This window comes from Glycine max, chromosome 10 (assembly GCF_000004515.6).
Source record: "Glycine max cultivar Williams 82 chromosome 10, Glycine_max_v4.0, whole genome shotgun sequence".
NCBI classification, from domain to species: domain Eukaryota; kingdom Viridiplantae; phylum Streptophyta; class Magnoliopsida; order Fabales; family Fabaceae; genus Glycine; species Glycine max.
Genome location: NC_038246.2, coordinates 48962219 through 48979556, shown reverse-complemented (window position 1 = coordinate 48979556; position 17338 = coordinate 48962219). Strand labels below are relative to the sequence as shown.

At 30.6% G+C, this 17338-nt stretch overlaps 2 protein-coding genes across 2 annotated transcripts; both read right to left on the bottom strand.

Moving 5' to 3' along the window:
• Positions 1-5436: 5436 nt before the first annotated feature.
• On the bottom strand, positions 5437-6174 carry LOC100788782 (uncharacterized). Its single transcript, NM_001252949.2, has one exon. The coding sequence runs from the start codon at positions 6131-6133 to the stop codon at positions 5681-5683; it is 453 nt and encodes a 150-aa protein (NP_001239878.1). The 5' UTR covers positions 6134-6174; the 3' UTR covers positions 5437-5680.
• A 1593-nt stretch (positions 6175-7767) lies between these two features.
• LOC100788256 (ABC transporter G family member 7) lies at positions 7768-15416 on the bottom strand. The gene is made up of 12 exons (XM_003536584.5): positions 15029-15416; positions 14611-14801; positions 14315-14465; positions 13914-14046; positions 13271-13472; positions 11957-12233; positions 11430-11561; positions 9986-10206; positions 9295-9507; positions 9052-9136; positions 8213-8504; positions 7768-8034 (listed from the first exon to the last, which is right to left on the bottom strand). The coding sequence occupies exons 1-12, from the start codon at positions 15296-15298 to the stop codon at positions 8024-8026; spliced, it is 2178 nt and encodes a 725-aa protein (XP_003536632.1). The 5' UTR covers positions 15299-15416; the 3' UTR covers positions 7768-8023.
• Positions 15417-17338: the final 1922 nt, after the last annotated feature.

Here is a 17338-nt window from a genome sequence, read left to right as displayed (position 1 = left end):
TTGGGAAAAATTAAACATGTTACTAAAATAAATTTACTCTCATAAAGTATGTTTAACTAGTAGAAATACTTTTTGAACAAAAAATCAAACATACTCTTACTGAAAGTTAATATTTCTTCCATTCTAAAAATGACAAATGTTTAAAATTTTCACATATTAAGAATAATAATATATCATTGCACATGCTAAACATTGGTGGTTAAAGAGCTAAAAGTAAGAAGCAATATTACGATAAGCGTAATTCTGTTTTGTATATTTTGTTTTACATTTGATTTCCACTTTAATATAGAACGTTTACAAGATAGGACATTTACAACGAGAAATATAAAGTTTTTAAAAAAATTACGAGATTAATATATATGTATTATTAGTGTAAAATTATCAATCAATAATAAATATAATCTTTAATTTAATCATTGTAAAATTTTTGGGATTAGATGATAAGATAAAATTATTTTATATTATTAATTAATATATTAGTTGTTCGAGATTTATTTACATTAAAAAGAAGGAGAAAAAAAATTAAATGACAGTGACATTTCTCAACAACATTGATGGATGCTGTGAAATTAGATCGTTTGCGTGAAGCATGTGAATAATATTGTTGTGTTAGAGAGAAGATTACGGCGAAGAAATATAATAATGCTAGTTAGATACTACTACTACTTTCTAACTCATTTTGTTGAATAAACATTTTTTATTAATTAAAATTTATTAAAAAAAACATAAAATTTGTAAATCTTTAATAGTTAAATTTTGTTGAGAGGACGTTTGTTTCACAAAATTATTCTGTATCCTTAGAAATCACAAAAAATATTATAATTGAGAATGCTATTTTTTGACATATATATAAAAATGTGTTTTGTTAATTTATAAAATTCTTAGAAATATTCTAAAATTTAAAATAATAAATAAAAGTAAAAATGAAAGTTAGAGTGAAGTTAAAAAATAATTTATCACATTTTCATGGGAATGTAACTTTCCAGCTCATTAATATTAACATGAGAATAAAAATTAGTAGACATAAAAATATAATTTTTCTAAAAATAAAAGATTACAAATAATATTTTCTGATGATACCTACTAACAAATATGGAAATAAACATGCTATATTCATGTTTATGGGAGTGCAAAATGACTTTGTGAGGGCAACTATCCCTCAGAAGTATTCACAAGTTTTATTTATAATTTAGTATTAAATTTGAGCTTGTATTAAAAAAGTACGTTTAAAGTGTATTATTAACTTTCCTTACTAAAAAAGTATAAAAGGAGGATGACGGGACAGAGAGGTAGGGTTTTAATATATTTTTTTTAAAAAAAGGACGGCATTTTGTTATTGTTTTGTTGATGTGAACTTTGAGTTTGAGCTTGAGGTACTCTGCATCTTATCTGTGCACTAATTTCTTAATTAGTGTGGGGTGTGTGTTGCGTATGGTTCATGAATGATGATTAATAAAGTTTCCTATTTCCGGAACGATGAGAATATGAATGGAAGCAGACACAGTTACTATTAGCTACGTACCTTATTGAAAAGGACAATATCGCATGCATACCGTCTAGCGAAAATAAATTGAGATTCTTTCTCAAATTAATTAATAGTAACATCCAAATGTTTAGCACTGAGCCCAAATTTAAGAATTAAATATGTATATATAGGGTGAATTTAGAAGATCAGCCAATTTTGCACAATGTAGTTATAGCATTTTTTTTTATATTCATTTTAAGGTTGAGTATCAATCTTTTTTTTCCTTGTAGGGATCATTAAAAAAAAATGTTTCATTACATTACTAATTTAAAAAATTGTATATAGTATATAATTATACTCTTATAAGCAGAAGACGGGAAAGGAAGAAGAAAGTGGTTTACGAGATTCCAACTAAATTAAGACCTATAATCACTGGCCAAAAACTTTAACCCTGAAATATTATATAGGAGAATCGTGGAAAATAAATAGGAGAGAGAAAAAAATATTTTATTTTTATTTTTTAAATTAAATGATAAAATATCATAATATTCTTAAATTAAAATTTAAAAAACAAAACAGCCAATGATTTTACATTTTACAGTCCAAATATTTTTATGTTAAATACTATATAATGCACTTCAAGTCTTCAACTAAGATGAATATTAACATTCCAATATATATATATATATATATATATATATATATATATATATATATATATATATCCGATACTTTTTATAAAATATATAAGTGATGATAAAGTAAAATACATTATCACTTGTTTTTTTATATAAAAAATAGCGGAGATAGTATCTGTTTAACAAAATCCAGATTTTATACCAAATAGAAAAATGTAAATGAAACACAATTTAGTTGAGGAATTGGTTAAGAAAAATGCTGGCAAAATACTACTTGTCATACTTCTCACAATATACTCTTTTAATTTATTGTTGAGCAAATCAGAAATGTTAGAAAAATACTTGTAGCGACACTCTTTTTTAGTCAAGCCTTTATTATCGTGTGAAAATTAATACAAGAGCCACTGAAATTATGTGATCCTCACTTAATAGAACTCAAATAAAGTTCATTTAATAATTAAAAAGTTATATATATATATATATATATATATATATATATATATATATATATATATTTGGTTCATATAAAATTTTAGATTTCATATTTTTATTACTATAAAATTATATATATATATATATATATATATATATGAATAATATAATTCTTTATACAAGTGCATTTGGTATCCCCATTCTTTGCACAAAAAGAGGTGAAATTTTCCATTTAAGATGTTACTTTTTATTTCTAAACCCTACAATAATGTTAGAAACTTAACATTTCGCTTAATTAGTATAACTAACAAGTTTTGAGAGCTAATGTCAAAAGAAAGAAAGAAGTAGCCTTGAATGGTTTTATATATGTATATGACTGATGGATTTGGAACGGCAAATTAGTACGTGATTCCTCATGATTACGAACTTGGTCAACCTAACAAACTTATGGTTGTACCTATTGAGCTCAGCCACTTAGGCTTCTAAGCTAGATCTAGTTGTTATCATGAACTTGCATTTTGAGGAAGAAATCAACTTTGATTAAAAAGCTGCGTACAATTACAGTTGTGCATGCATGTTGTCCAACAACACTCTAGAAAGATTGACCTTCTCTATAATTGTAACAAACATGAAGCAAACGGCACGTAACAACTAACATTGGGCTAAGGACTGATATATTTCTTCTCTGGTAGGAAACTCACCATTCTAGAATAAACTCATTCAAGCATAAATGATGACGAAATCCAATATCCTATTACTATTCTGGTATCAATGATATTGATTTTGATAATATCATCGACGGACCAAAACAAATGTTTATATTATATTTTCAAATTAAAAAAATATATCTTTTAGAAAAAAAAAAAAAATTGAATGGTATATGCAAGTATCAGAGGTCAGATTTAAATTAATTTAACCGAAACTTGATAACTTTTTTTATTGAGATAAAATTGAATAATAAAATCTCAATTTCTCTCATAAAATAAAATAAATGGGAAAAAATATAACTTATCTTATTTTTTTTCTCTAATAATACATAATATATTTTTTAGGGGATATTTTATCTTTTTGGTAGAAGATAAATTTTTTCTTTTTTCTTAATTAAATCTATCATATTCTATTGATTTTGAGTAGGTTACTCGAAGACTTGTTGAGTCGAAGTAATATACATACCCCAAGCTTTGAAGCTGATTTTAGGAACTTTGTAAAAATCTTTCAAGTCCTCTACTCAGACGTCACTCTCAATTAATTGAGTTCAAGTAGTACTTATATTGGTCTAATAATAGTAAGTCTCAGAGTGATTTTGATTTTTTCCTTAACCAAATATTACCTTAATCTTAAAGGAAAATGGATAGGATAGTTGTCTTATGCGAAATTTGTTTGGTGGAATATTTAAAGAAACATAATGACTAAATAAATTTTTCTCCATTTTTGTACTTCTCTTTGCATCTCTATTTAAAAATCAATATCAATGATACTAGAAGATTAATAGGAAATTGGATTTGTGCAGATGTCTTTATTATCTTTTTTGCTGAATTGATGAGTCATTTTGAATGGAGGTGTTTTGAATGTCTGTTGCTTTAACATAACACGAACAAAGAAATCATTAAATTGTACATATTTTTTCTATTATCAATTTTTGAGACAGAATATGCACAATATAAGTATCTTATTATTTGTGTTATATTAATGCATGAGTAATTCCAAAACAACTATAAAGATGACTCATTTAAGCATAAAAGATTGTGTAAATATTTGTTCAAGTCCAATATCCTATTTCTATTCTAATATCAATGACAATGATTTTGATGATGTCATCAAGGGACCAACAAAAACGTTTATATTATATTTTTAAATTAAAAAATATCTTTTAGAAAAAGAATTGAATTTTTCTATTAGTAATATTTCACGATGACCAAATAAAACTTTCTCTATATTTGTACTTATCCTTGCATCTATATTTAAAAGTTAATATCAATGATATTAGAAGGATTTATGTAAAAGTGTTCGTCATCATTTTGCTTGAATTAATGAGTCCTCTTTAATGGAATTATTTGAAATTTGTCTTGCTTGAACACGATGATGGGATAATGTTTCTTTTGGTATACCATTTTGGTTTTAGTCATTTTATTGTTTACGGTACTGTCATTGATGGGGAGGTTGTTTTGTAAGTTTTGTTTTGTTTCAATGAAGGAACTTTGGGACATTATTGGTTTTTTATATTTTAGTTCTTGTTTTGATTGGGCACTCCTGGTGCTTCATGTAGACATTTTATTCAATGAATTATTATATATATATATATATATATATATATATATATATATATATATACATTTTATTCAATGAATTATTATATATATATATATGTATATATATATATATATTCCAGTAAAAAAGTATATATATTAATTAATAAATCTAATAATATATGTTACATGGGTTATATACTAATCTTTTTTAATAATATTATTTATTGTAATTAATTATAATCTAACTGAGATATATATTAATTAATCAGTACCATAAGAAAGACATCTTTATGACATCTTTAGGCAAACTGGTTCTAACAAACCCTAGTTTTCCATGTAAAGGATTCTAATTGATCATGATGATTTTTTTTTATGGAAATTGATGAAATATTATATTTGTAAGATACCACATCTTTCAACATTTTCTCCTATAGTAATATTTAAATAGCAGATTTATGTAGTCGTTAATCACGCATTATATTCTTCCTAAAAAAATACGCAATATATTTTCGAGTAAAAAAATGACCTATTATATTCAACGTGTTTTTATTTTTCCTTTTATTCCAGCCCCACTTTTTCTATGTCACGTGACTTACTCGTAAAGTGGCTCTACTCTAGTGTCCAAATAAGGAAAAAACGACATTACTTTCAATTTCAAAGAATACTATTTAAATTTTTTTTACTACATAAAGAATTTTGTTATTTTTACACATGATAAGTATGAACAACATTTTTTCAACAAAATAAGAAAAATATAAACAATATTTGTGACCGCAATCCATGGCCCCAGCTTTGACCGGAAGTTGTGCTGTCAATGTGAATTTTCCAATTTGTGCTTGATCGTTTCGAATGGATCTTAGATTAATGCATGCAAAAGGCCTTTCAGATCATATATATCATATGATTCCCTTGGCAAATTCTATTAAATGAAACCCAACTTGCAACGTTGACATGGACATGCTTAGCATGACAAGAGCTAGCATACCCAATGCAAAAGAAGGTCTGGTGTTCATTAACACTCTTTGCAACAATCCAACTGCTTCACATACATCCGAACCATAATTCTCAGCAAAATACTTCTTCTCCCATACGCTCCAATCCGAAGTAGCTTTACCCTTCATTTCCACCATCTCAATCTCACGAATTCGCATTCTAAGAAGGATCATGTTCTCATCCACCAAATTTCCATCATAATGGTGCCCAAAAGGGTCTCTTTTTGATGCATAGATTAAACTCCTACGAGTGGTGGTGCCATCACTGAACAACTTGTGTGGTGAACTACGCTGCAACAATTTGACTGGAAGAGGGTATGATAGAAACATATGGGAGCATAGAAAGGTTGCTTGCATTTTCTGGGACTTCAAAAGAATTATCAAATGTTGCAATGGCTGGCTTTGTGATTGGAATGTGTTGTTGTATATTTATTTTATGGGGATGATCATGTGATGCATATATATAATGTCTGCATACATGTGCGTCTTCGTGTGTTGTTGCTGTTGGTTAAGGAAATTAAAGGACGGTGGAGTGGAAGTTGGGGCGTAAAATTAAGATATAGTTTCCAAGAAAGAGAGATTGCGGATTACGGCACACCATGTAATTGGAATTGGAGGTAGCGTGTCCAATTATTTGAATGTTTCTTACGCTAAGCGATCCTTCTTTGTCTTACATCACCACGTTGGATTTGGTTTGGTGTATAATTGGTCGATATTATCTCCATAATATATTGAGATTTGGAAGACTATTCAATTTTTAAATCAAATAAATGTACCTAATCATATTCATGATCGTTAGTCGTTACATAGGCTAAGCCGCAAAGCTACGATACAATACTAAGAATAATATATTTGAATGTCGATGCGTCAAATAAATAATGATCCTTGTCTAGAATTTAACTTTCCTTGACATGACATCTTTATTTAATAAAATTTAAATTAAAAAATAGTATAAGAACTAAATAGGTGATTCATAAATTAAACGACTAAAATGAAAAAAATTAAAAGAAATAAAGACATTAATAAATTGAGCTTGTGATTTGACATGACATCTTTATTTAATAGTAGTAGAATTTAAATAAAAATAGTATAAGAACAAAATATGTGATTCATAAATTAAACGAATACGATGAAAAAATTAAAAGAAATGAAGACAAGTTGATAAAGTGATACCCATGGCAATCCAAGTCGACGATGGCAAAGTTCAAATCTTTGGGACAAGAAACAGCAAAGCTACGTATTAACTTACAACAGTCTGTTTAGTTCAATGGAAAATAAAATAAAAGGACAAAGAAGAATATTAAAAGAAAACCAGAAATCCCTTATTTGATATGTAACGAAAAAGAAAGAAAAATAAAAAATTTGCTTTATACCTTAAATAGACAAATAAAATTATATTCAAATTACAAATAAACAATTAATATAGGCTATAATTTGAGAAAATAATATATCATTATCAATGTAAAATAATTTTATATTGTCATTCAATTATTGATTTATATTACATGAAAAATAAACTAAAACTTTTTTTACACTTTCTTTCAATTGTCCAAAAAAATATTTTATATAATTTTCTCATTTTAGTTAAAAGAAAATAAAGAAACAAAAATCTATTTCATTTCAGCCTTATTCGATGTCAGAGAGTTTTAATTGTAAAAAGTAAATTAACATTTATTTTATAAATTTTTCTTAAAGAGGCAATGATAACAGTCCAAGGCAGAAAAAACTTCTGAACTCAAAAGATCACTTACATTCACCTCACCCTAAAGAGAGATAAATCATAAATGTAAATACCTCTTTGAACCCAGGGGCTAAACTATGTTAACTAAATTATTCTCCTTTCCTTTAACTACATTAAACAAAAGGAATTTATTTTTCACTCACCTCTCCTCCCATTAAAATAGATACTCATTAGGCCAATGTAATTCATAACTAAGTTCATATAAAGGAAACCTGTGACCAACCTCAAGAAAAATCCATATCATGGATGATTTCCACAGAATCTCTGATCATTTAATGAAAATAGTCACTATAATCAAAGGAACCACCATGAGACAGTCCAAGATTATCCACCATGACTGTTTATTATTACATATAACAATCTGTAATTCGACCAAAAAACTAACAACCTGTAAGCATAAGCTGATGTTTTCGTTGTCCAATATCACATTGTGTTTGTTGTCCTGTTCTATAGGAAACGGCTTACTGTCTCAGTATTTGTTGGTCATCCTTTGCAAAGGTATCTTTCTATTTAGTACCTGTATTAGATAAATCAATAAATAGATGAATATCTTCTTTTTTTGTACAATGCCAGCAATGGGGATCGAACATAAGTCCTCATGCATCTACCCCCAACCCCACCACTAGGCCGACCCTAATGGGTTTAAATAGATGAATATCTGATAAGAACAGCAGTAGGCCCAGCTGATTACAAACCTTCAAGGACAAAAGAGCCAACAAGATCTACTTCAGGTGACTCGAGGGGCTGTTTGGAATCAAGTTGACTGACTGGCGGAGCTTCAATTGTCTGATCAACTTGTTCAGAATTGAGCTCCTCAAGTTTTAAATGAGGTTTGCTGTGGTCAATAGGGCTTTCAAGTTGCTGGTATTTGGGCTTGTTTTTCTCGAGGAGAAGGTAGGTGGTGCAATACCAAAATAGCAGTATTCTATTTTGTGCTATCACCGTATCCCTAATCCTACTTTTTCCAAAGGAAATACGCTCTAGTGCCTGTAAAAAGGGAAGGGAATACCAAAGTGAGCTGGATCAGCATTCAAGAAAGCACATATATTCTGACAGTGGAAAAGCAGATAGGTATTTTGTATAATTGTGTGATATTATCTATTCTAGGAACAGTTATCCAAGAAGAGATGACAGCAGATCGCAAGTTAATTTCAACTTAAACAGAAGTTGTTGAATGAAAGCATATTATAAGTCCAGGTTAATATTCTAGGAGAGAATCAAAGCACTAATACTCAAGCATCAACTATATTTCAGTAATATTATAACATACAAGTTGATTCAAAATTGATGGTGATTAGTCTATTCAGTCTTATAGGATTACAGGGTTTTTTTCCTCCCTCACCTGTGCATCTTGTCAAAAACCCAAAAGGAACCATTTTTGCCAGCTTGTTTTTCCTTTTTAAGATTTTTTGAATATTTCATAAAATTTCTCTGAACTTTTGGTGTCCAGTGGTCACAATATATCCCTTTTTTTCCAATTCTATCAAAGTTGTTATTCCAATTGAAATAAAAAGATTGATGGCTGTACTGTCACCTGTTCTCCAGTTTGAATATCAAATGAATGCTGATGGTCAAATTGAAGACCACTAAATTCATTGATAGAAAGTCCCTGAAAAGCCCTGAAAGTGTGCATAAATCAATTTGGTATTCATTAGTATTAGAGCAAGGGAAACCATAATTAAACTCTGCAAGTATATCAATAAAGTTCTGTTTCCTAGTACATGCTATATAGTTGAAGTTAACTCCTTGCTCACTCATAAATCAGAACTGTGCTTACCATCTAATCAGAGAAACATTAGGAATCCAACGGAAGATGATTGGGGTATTCTCAGGATTGACATAGTACCCTCCAAATACAATAAAAACTGTCATGAGAGAGGGGCCTACTGCCATTGCTGCTTCAGTGGTTGGAACCATAGCACCAACAGTAAGACCCATAGCAGATGCAGCAAAAGATTCCATAGTAACAATGCCACAGAATTTCCCAAATCTAGAATGTCAAACTAATAAGTCAATTATAAGAGATGGGAAGAATTAACAGGAATCAAGCTTTCAAGAGAATAAAGGAATAAAGGAGGAGAGTGAAGAGATGAAGAGATGGTGACATAAGGGATAAAATCCACCACCCCCCCCCCCCCCCCCATATTGCCTTGAATTCTTTCTTCTTTTTTATAATGAATACAAAAAAAGATGAAGAGAAAAGGGAAAATATTTAATGTTATTTTTTATCTACAGAATATTCATTGGTCACCACCTATGTATGTATACCCCTACAGCCTTTGGGACTGGCCAATATAAATAATTCTCAGAAATGAAACAATGGCAATAATGGATTGTGAGGGATGTTTAGAAAATCATACACATTTCTCAGTCCTCGTCATATAAAGAATTACAGAAAATTTCAATCTACTACTTTCCCAAAAAGTAAAATATGAAAGAAAATTGCAATTTGATTCAAACTACAACACCTTTGCATAGTAGGATGAAGACGTGCCATTGGATACAAAACAGCACCAAACATTAATGGAAATGCTGCTCCAATGGGAATCTCAGCCAACAATTTTGAGAACAGATAGGGGCCCAAGGAATAGGAGCCTTTAGCACGTTCTCTATCTACAATTGCCCGTTCCTTTGGAAACACACCAACAGTCTTTGTGAGAGCAGCCATAGCTGTGTTTATTGCAGTAACCTGTGAGGCTCATCATGTAATTAAGGAAAGCAAACTTAGCCAAGTGAATTTGTCATTTTGATAACATAACAAGATTTGGGTTTAAAGCATTTCAAAGCGATTGTCAAGACAATTACACAATAAAAGATGAAACTCAAATAGTCAAGTGTACTAGATTTTGGATAACACTAATCCTGCACAATTAATAGGTTGTTCCCATAAGATTTTTATTTTATGTCAATAAGCAAAAATCCCACTATTATTTTAGGAATTTGACCTTACAAAATCAACTAAAATAATAAGACAAATCAATAAAATAAGTGATGAGTGAAAATTTTATGACAGAAAAAATCAAATTAGATAGTTTTCATTCTCCTTATTTGTCTACATCATGAAAAAATGATCGATCATGAAAACATGGTTAGTGTATAATTACTATCTTCTGTTCAATTTTTGTGTGTCGAACTATTTCATAGTAATAAAGTAATAATTAAACCCTCAAGTATCTAATCACAAAATAATTGGATAACATAGGATCACTAGCATAGCATTCTAGTGCACAGTTTTGATCAGATATATGTGGTTTATTCACGTGTTGAGTAAGCTCAAAACACAGATACATGCTAGCAGAAAGGTGTCTATACCAAAAATCAAAGGATTAATAGTCAAAGGTTTTATTATCAAAGCAAGTTATCTGAAGACAAAAACTTGTAGATATTACCTCATAGAAGATCATCCTAATATGCATAATTAATTCCACAACAGCCAACAATATACATGAATTTAAATGTATACATGATTTTCTTCAACAATAATGTTAGTTAGAATAGAAGGGTTGCTTGGAAGTTGGAAGAATAAAGGGATGACAAAAAAAAGTTAGTATTGACAGTTAGAGGGGATTATTAGATAAATAAATAGGGAAATGTAAGTGTAGAGAGATCATTCAGTTTTATTAGTTTTGGAGAACAGAGCATTAGCACAGTTGTGTACAGGACAACCCTTAGAATTCCTCGTGTTTTTGTTTGCATTTCAATCACCAATAACAGAAGCATTTTTTTTCTTTCTCCCTTCTCTGCTTTCTAAGTTACCTCTCCGAAACATCATATTCTGTTTATGGGTTCCTACCACATAATAGAATAAAATTGAATGTGGAGCATAGCAACATTTCATAGTTGTTCTGCAATGTATGTTAGCAGCAAGCCAATATGAGAAAGAAGCATACAGGAATCAAGAACATCACAAACCTGAAGTAATCCCATTCTGTCTTGTATTGAAGTCTGAGAATTTCCCATTCTCCAAAATACTGACCCAAAGATAATTGCCGATGCAATTGACATCCTTGCCCGAACTTTGTTTGTTGGTGCATCACGGGAAGCCTAGTCAGCCAGACAATCATGAATCCAATGAACGAGAAATAAGTTTTCTCCTTATACTGGGTATAAGAAATACATGATCCTTTATTATCTTCCAAAACTATATATAATATCTAGTGATCAGAATAAATCATTTAAGAGAACAGGCAATAATGTTGAATCTGTAATGTAATATGGAAAAAATAAAATTTTAACTGCACAACATTCAAGATGTGAAAACAATAAATAGCAAACCCACTTTTGTGATTATATCTTGCCAAATGACTTAAGGAAACCTCATAGTCTTAAGATACTTAAAATTTGTTCAAGAAGGAAAACTTTATATGCGTTCTATCATGCAATTTATCCAAGTTCTTTCATCCTATAAGCAGACAGTCAACGAATTAAAAAAGGCAGACCTGCATCCATGCTCTTTTAAGGAGCAACCAAAATTGCTTCCACCAAACTCCTTTCTTCTTTACTACAGCCCTCTGGCTGATTTTTTTTCTACTGTTCGAGAGATCATTTATAGTAATTGGAGTTGCATATATAACTGCAGATTGTCTTTGTGAGAATGACTCAACAAGACCATCAATCCTTTTTTGAGAGGTATAGACACTATCAGCAGAACTGTAGTCTATGGATATAAGATCAGCCAAAAATTCAGCAGGATTTATATGATCTGGACATTGGTACCTGTTACATGGACAGTTACCAACCAATTATTCAGAACAAACAGTAAAGAAGTCACAGATAAAAGATTAAATAATATATGCACATACAATGTTAAGGTTTTTTACACCGCTATCCAATCATGAACCGCCATATGTGGTAAGTATGTTGACTTTATAACAATTACCTTAAAGGTCATACTAAGGATGTTTTTTATTGATTGACAGTGTAAAAACTTTTACAATAACAATGCATGCCTATTAAACTCTAGATAAAATTTAAAGTAATGTAAAATTGTTTCAATCCACTATTTCTTACTCCTATAGTCCTATTCAGATATTTGCAACAAATAAACACTAGCAAGAAAGGGAATATGCATTTGAATTGATTGAACGAACACATAGATTGTTTAAATAATTAGACAATGAAGAAAAGGTCAACAGACTATCGCAAAATATATTCACTTGATATCAAGGTTCAGAACATGATGAAAGAAACCTTCCTCTCGGAGAGTTAGAAATATATATATATATATATATATATATATATATATTCCAATTATGCTCATAAGGGTTTTATTCATACACTACTTAATATAATTATGACTTTGCTAGAAAATCCTTAGACATGTGATAAAGACCCTCATTCATATAACTCAATCTGGTTTTGAAAGTAAACAACTATGGTAAGAATAGAAGCATAATATTACTCCAAGAATATTGCTTATCACAATGTTGCTACCAATAACAAGCAAAGACTTGATTAAATCGCAAATTAAATGTATTAGATTTGAAATTTTGGCAAGCTTCTAATCTGGATTTCTTGGATTTTCTAGAAGTATACCTTTTCAAATTGAGATTCTCGAATAATAGACAGAGAAGGTCATGTTATGATGTTATCAACTGGATATAAAGAAGTCAATTACAAAGAAAAAGGTTGTTCAATAGAATATGAAACTAACTGAGCTATAATTTCTTAAACAATACAATATTGAGATTTGAGAGAATTCCCAGTGTGGAGAATGTATAATGGCATAATATAAATAAGGTTAAGATGATAACCCAAATTTTGAGAAGTATGCCAGTGGTTCATCACGAGCAGGACCAGCATAAACAAGTGAACCCTCTGTTAGCAAGATGATGTCGTCAAATTTACTATACACTGACCCTCTTGGCTGATGTATAGAACAAATTACAGTATGACCATCTTGTGCAAGTTGTTGGAGAGTTTCCATGACTTTCTCAGCCTGGAAGGCATCAAGTCCTGAAAGCACAGAAAACAACTTCATGACAAAATAAGTGGAGAGAGGTTATGATTGTCTGTGCAAATTGACCGCATTTGGAAGCAGCGACTGGCTGGGAAAATCCATTTACACGATATTACATCAAAGATTTAAAAAAGAAAACAGGACTTTTGTGATAAAAAACCATCAAAGGTGAAAAGGTATATTAGTGCACATGATTATGCTATATGTTATATAGACTAAAATGCAAGGAACTCCTTAAGTATATGCTAATGTTAGAAAAAAACTTGTGGTTTGAAAGTTATCTCCCTAAACTATGTCTTAATTTTTATTTTAAGCATGCATCCAAGGAATGCATTTTCTGCATGCAACGTTATATTATTGTTTTATCAGCTATTTACACTATATCACATGCAAAGTTCAAATTCAATTCAAAGCAAATTCTGCAAGTGCATGATTACCTGTTGTGGGTTCATCAGCAAATATAACAGATGGGCTTGCAAGCAGTTCACATGCCATGGATAAGCGTTTCTTTTCACCACCACTAATTCCACGAACTTTTGCATCACCAACATTGGTATCAGCACAGCTAACCTTTTGAAGAAAAAGCATACAGATGCCACAGGGAGTATCAGTAACATAGGACTATCCAACAAGAGCAACACATTTTCAATCATAAATTTGAAAGAGGAATGCGGAAAATAATTATGTACAATACATATTGCAGTTGTAGTTGATCAGATGGATGAACTGAAATTGATTTTTCAAGGAAGATATAAAGGATTGTAGTAACTGTTCCTATATTCCAACATACTAGCAGTAACTACTTTGCCACTAACACAAGTTCCGGTATACAACTCACCAAGCCTAGTTTGAAAAGGAGATTGTTCACGAATTCATCCCTCTCTTCTGCAGAAGATATGTTGGGAAGCTGGAGTTCTGTAGCAAGAGACAATGTCTCCCGCACTGTGAGCTGCGAGAAAAAGAGATCCTCCTGTCTCACATAAGCAAACCTACACCAATAAACAATGGCCTTTTAATTGATCTCCTTAGCAACTGGAAAAAAAATATATATATATATATATATATGTGGGTGTGTGTGTGTGTGTGTGTAAACTACAGCAAATGCAATTCTGAATCACAAACAAACAAGCATACTTGTAAGCATTCTTGGAACCAGGCTTTCCATTGAACTCCAAAACGCCACTCAGATGCAACCGAGGAGATGCTGTTAGCTGACCCGCAAGAACATTAAGCAACGTCGTCTTCCCTGAACCTGAAGGTCCCATTATGGCTAATAATCTTCCAGGCTTAGCTTCTCCACTCACATTTTTAAGCAGAAACCTCGCCTGTTCATTTAACATCACCTTCCAATCATCACCAATTCTTTTTTAAAAAAAAACTCTACAAATCCCCTATCAAATTAAGCAACTATTACAAAGGTTGAACCAAAATGTGCAGTGCATGTAACGAAATAATTAAAAGATTAATTACGATATATATCCAAAGCTTATACTCTAGCTTAATTAACAGGATTTTAGCTAGCATTCACGAGAAGAAGGAAACAGGAACTCACGGACTTGGAAGATTTATCAGAAAGGGAGCAATTGATGTTTCTCCACTGGATTGTGACCGGCGTGACCTTGCCGGAAGTTGGAGCTTCTGCGTCGTCGGAATCGTTCTCCGGCACGTCGTCAGCTTCGCTCTCCGGCGAGAGGGCCGGGCCGGGAGCGGAGAAGACGCGGACGAGGAAAGAGACGGCGACGGCGATGACAACCTGGCCGAGGCCACTGCCGCCGAAACCGACGATCATTTGGTGCACCTTTTTCCCGCCAGAACCCGCCATTATCGTCTCTTCTCTTCCGTCTGGAGTGTGCACTGTGAAACTGAGTGTGAAGTGCGTGCTGCGAACGTTAGAGGTGAAATATCCCAACGGAACGACGTCGTTTTGATCCCTGAAGTGAAGAGCAAGGGTGACACGTGTCCGCGATTAGATAAGGTGCGTAGGAAAAGACGAACGAGGGAGTACTGTTTTTTCTACTTACGAAATGAAACGGATGCGTTTTTGTTTTCTCTCGTTGATACGAAAGCGATTTCCTTATCTCATGCAAATAGTCTTGCTTCAATTCAAGCCAAAACGATTCCCTTAGTTTGGGTAACTTTAAATTAGGTCTCCTTCATAATTTAAAAGTTATCTTTTTAATCCTTATAATTTATATTTTAATTTTTTTTACTTAATATAATTTTAAAAATGATTTTTTTACTTTTTATAATTTCATAATTCTTTCTTTTTTAGTTCTATAATTTTTAAATTTTTAAAATTAAAAAAGAATTAAAATATAAATTATAAGGATTAAAAAAACACTTTCAAATTATATAAACTAAAAAAGGTAAGAATCATACAGACCAAATAAGTAATTTAACCTTTGAATAATAAGAATATTTTTTAGCTTGTTAGACTTTTTTTAAAAATTTTGTAAAACATTCTAAGTTATAAAAGTATCTCCAATAATGTTTCTAGAAGAATTTCTTAAATGATTGTAATTTTTTTTCATTAAAACAAATTTAAATGACAACAAAAATTTCTTAACAATAAAATTTGTATGTTATGAAATAAATTGTTTTTTAATAATAAAAAATAATATTTATTTCACATATAATAACATCATAGTTAAGTGAAAATAAAAATAAAAAAATATGAATTTTTAAAGTTTTTTATCATTATGTATAAATTTCTTATAAGAATACCTAAAAACCACATAAAATATTATAAAAATCATAAAAAATAACTTAAGAAACTAATTTAAGAAATTATGAGAATACTCTAAATCTAAATACAATATCAATGTTGCATTTTATATAGACAATAGGAGGTGTCTTCTATCCTTCCTTCAATCATGCTATAGTTGTGCTTTTGTTTAAAATATGTTCTTCTATCGTCCCAGCCAATTTTAACCAATCGGCTAAAAACATTTAGCCTTTGAATTTTATTGTTTTTCATTAAATAGGATATCTTCCCGTAACATCTCATTTCTACCTCTCTGAATACTCCATAAGATCACTACAAATAAAGTCCTATTTGAATCTTCTAACAACTACAAAGTTCTCGGAAGAAAACTTCTTTGAATAAATTACTATGATCCATAGTTGGATCAATGAAATCCCAAAGTTTAGCTTCCTTTCAGCATTGTTGGCTCGAAACACATGACAAGAATAAATGTCTCGAATTCTCCAATCCTTGGAACATTGGCGATCTGTTACTGTTACATATAGGAATACTTTGTTTAAGTTACTACTTACTACTTTATTACTTGTATTTTGTTGCTTTGACATTCTGATCACTATTGCGACAACGTGTTGTGGTTACTATTTTGCAACCGAAATAACAACAAATATGTTTTAAAGACGGATTTCTCTTGAATTTACTAGTTTCCTTGCGTTGTTGGTGAACATTTCAATTTATTTCATTTGTTGGGCATTTCTTCTTTGAGTTGCTGGCTGTTATCTGTCACGAAAAGTATGAAGATGTGCTGGCTCCCCAAACTTGCAGAACTAATGAACATAGGCTTAAACTAAGTAAATTTTATAAATTTAGGATTAGCTTTATGGTAATCTGGATAAAGGTTTTTAGTCTTGAGCATGTTAAAATCTCCTTAAGCTATTTTTTCCACCGGAGTTTTGTGTTCTTAGTGTAGAAGTCAATTGAGTGTATTCATTATTTTGGTAGGTTTGTTGATAATTCATTATTAATGGCTTCAGGTTTTTGATGGACAGAGGGGAAGCTGAGTGAAATTTTAGAGGTCTGAAAATATATCCAATATCAATTTGTTTCTTCCAATACATTATGATTTACATTTTTGTTAAAAAGTCTATTATTGTCTTGTTT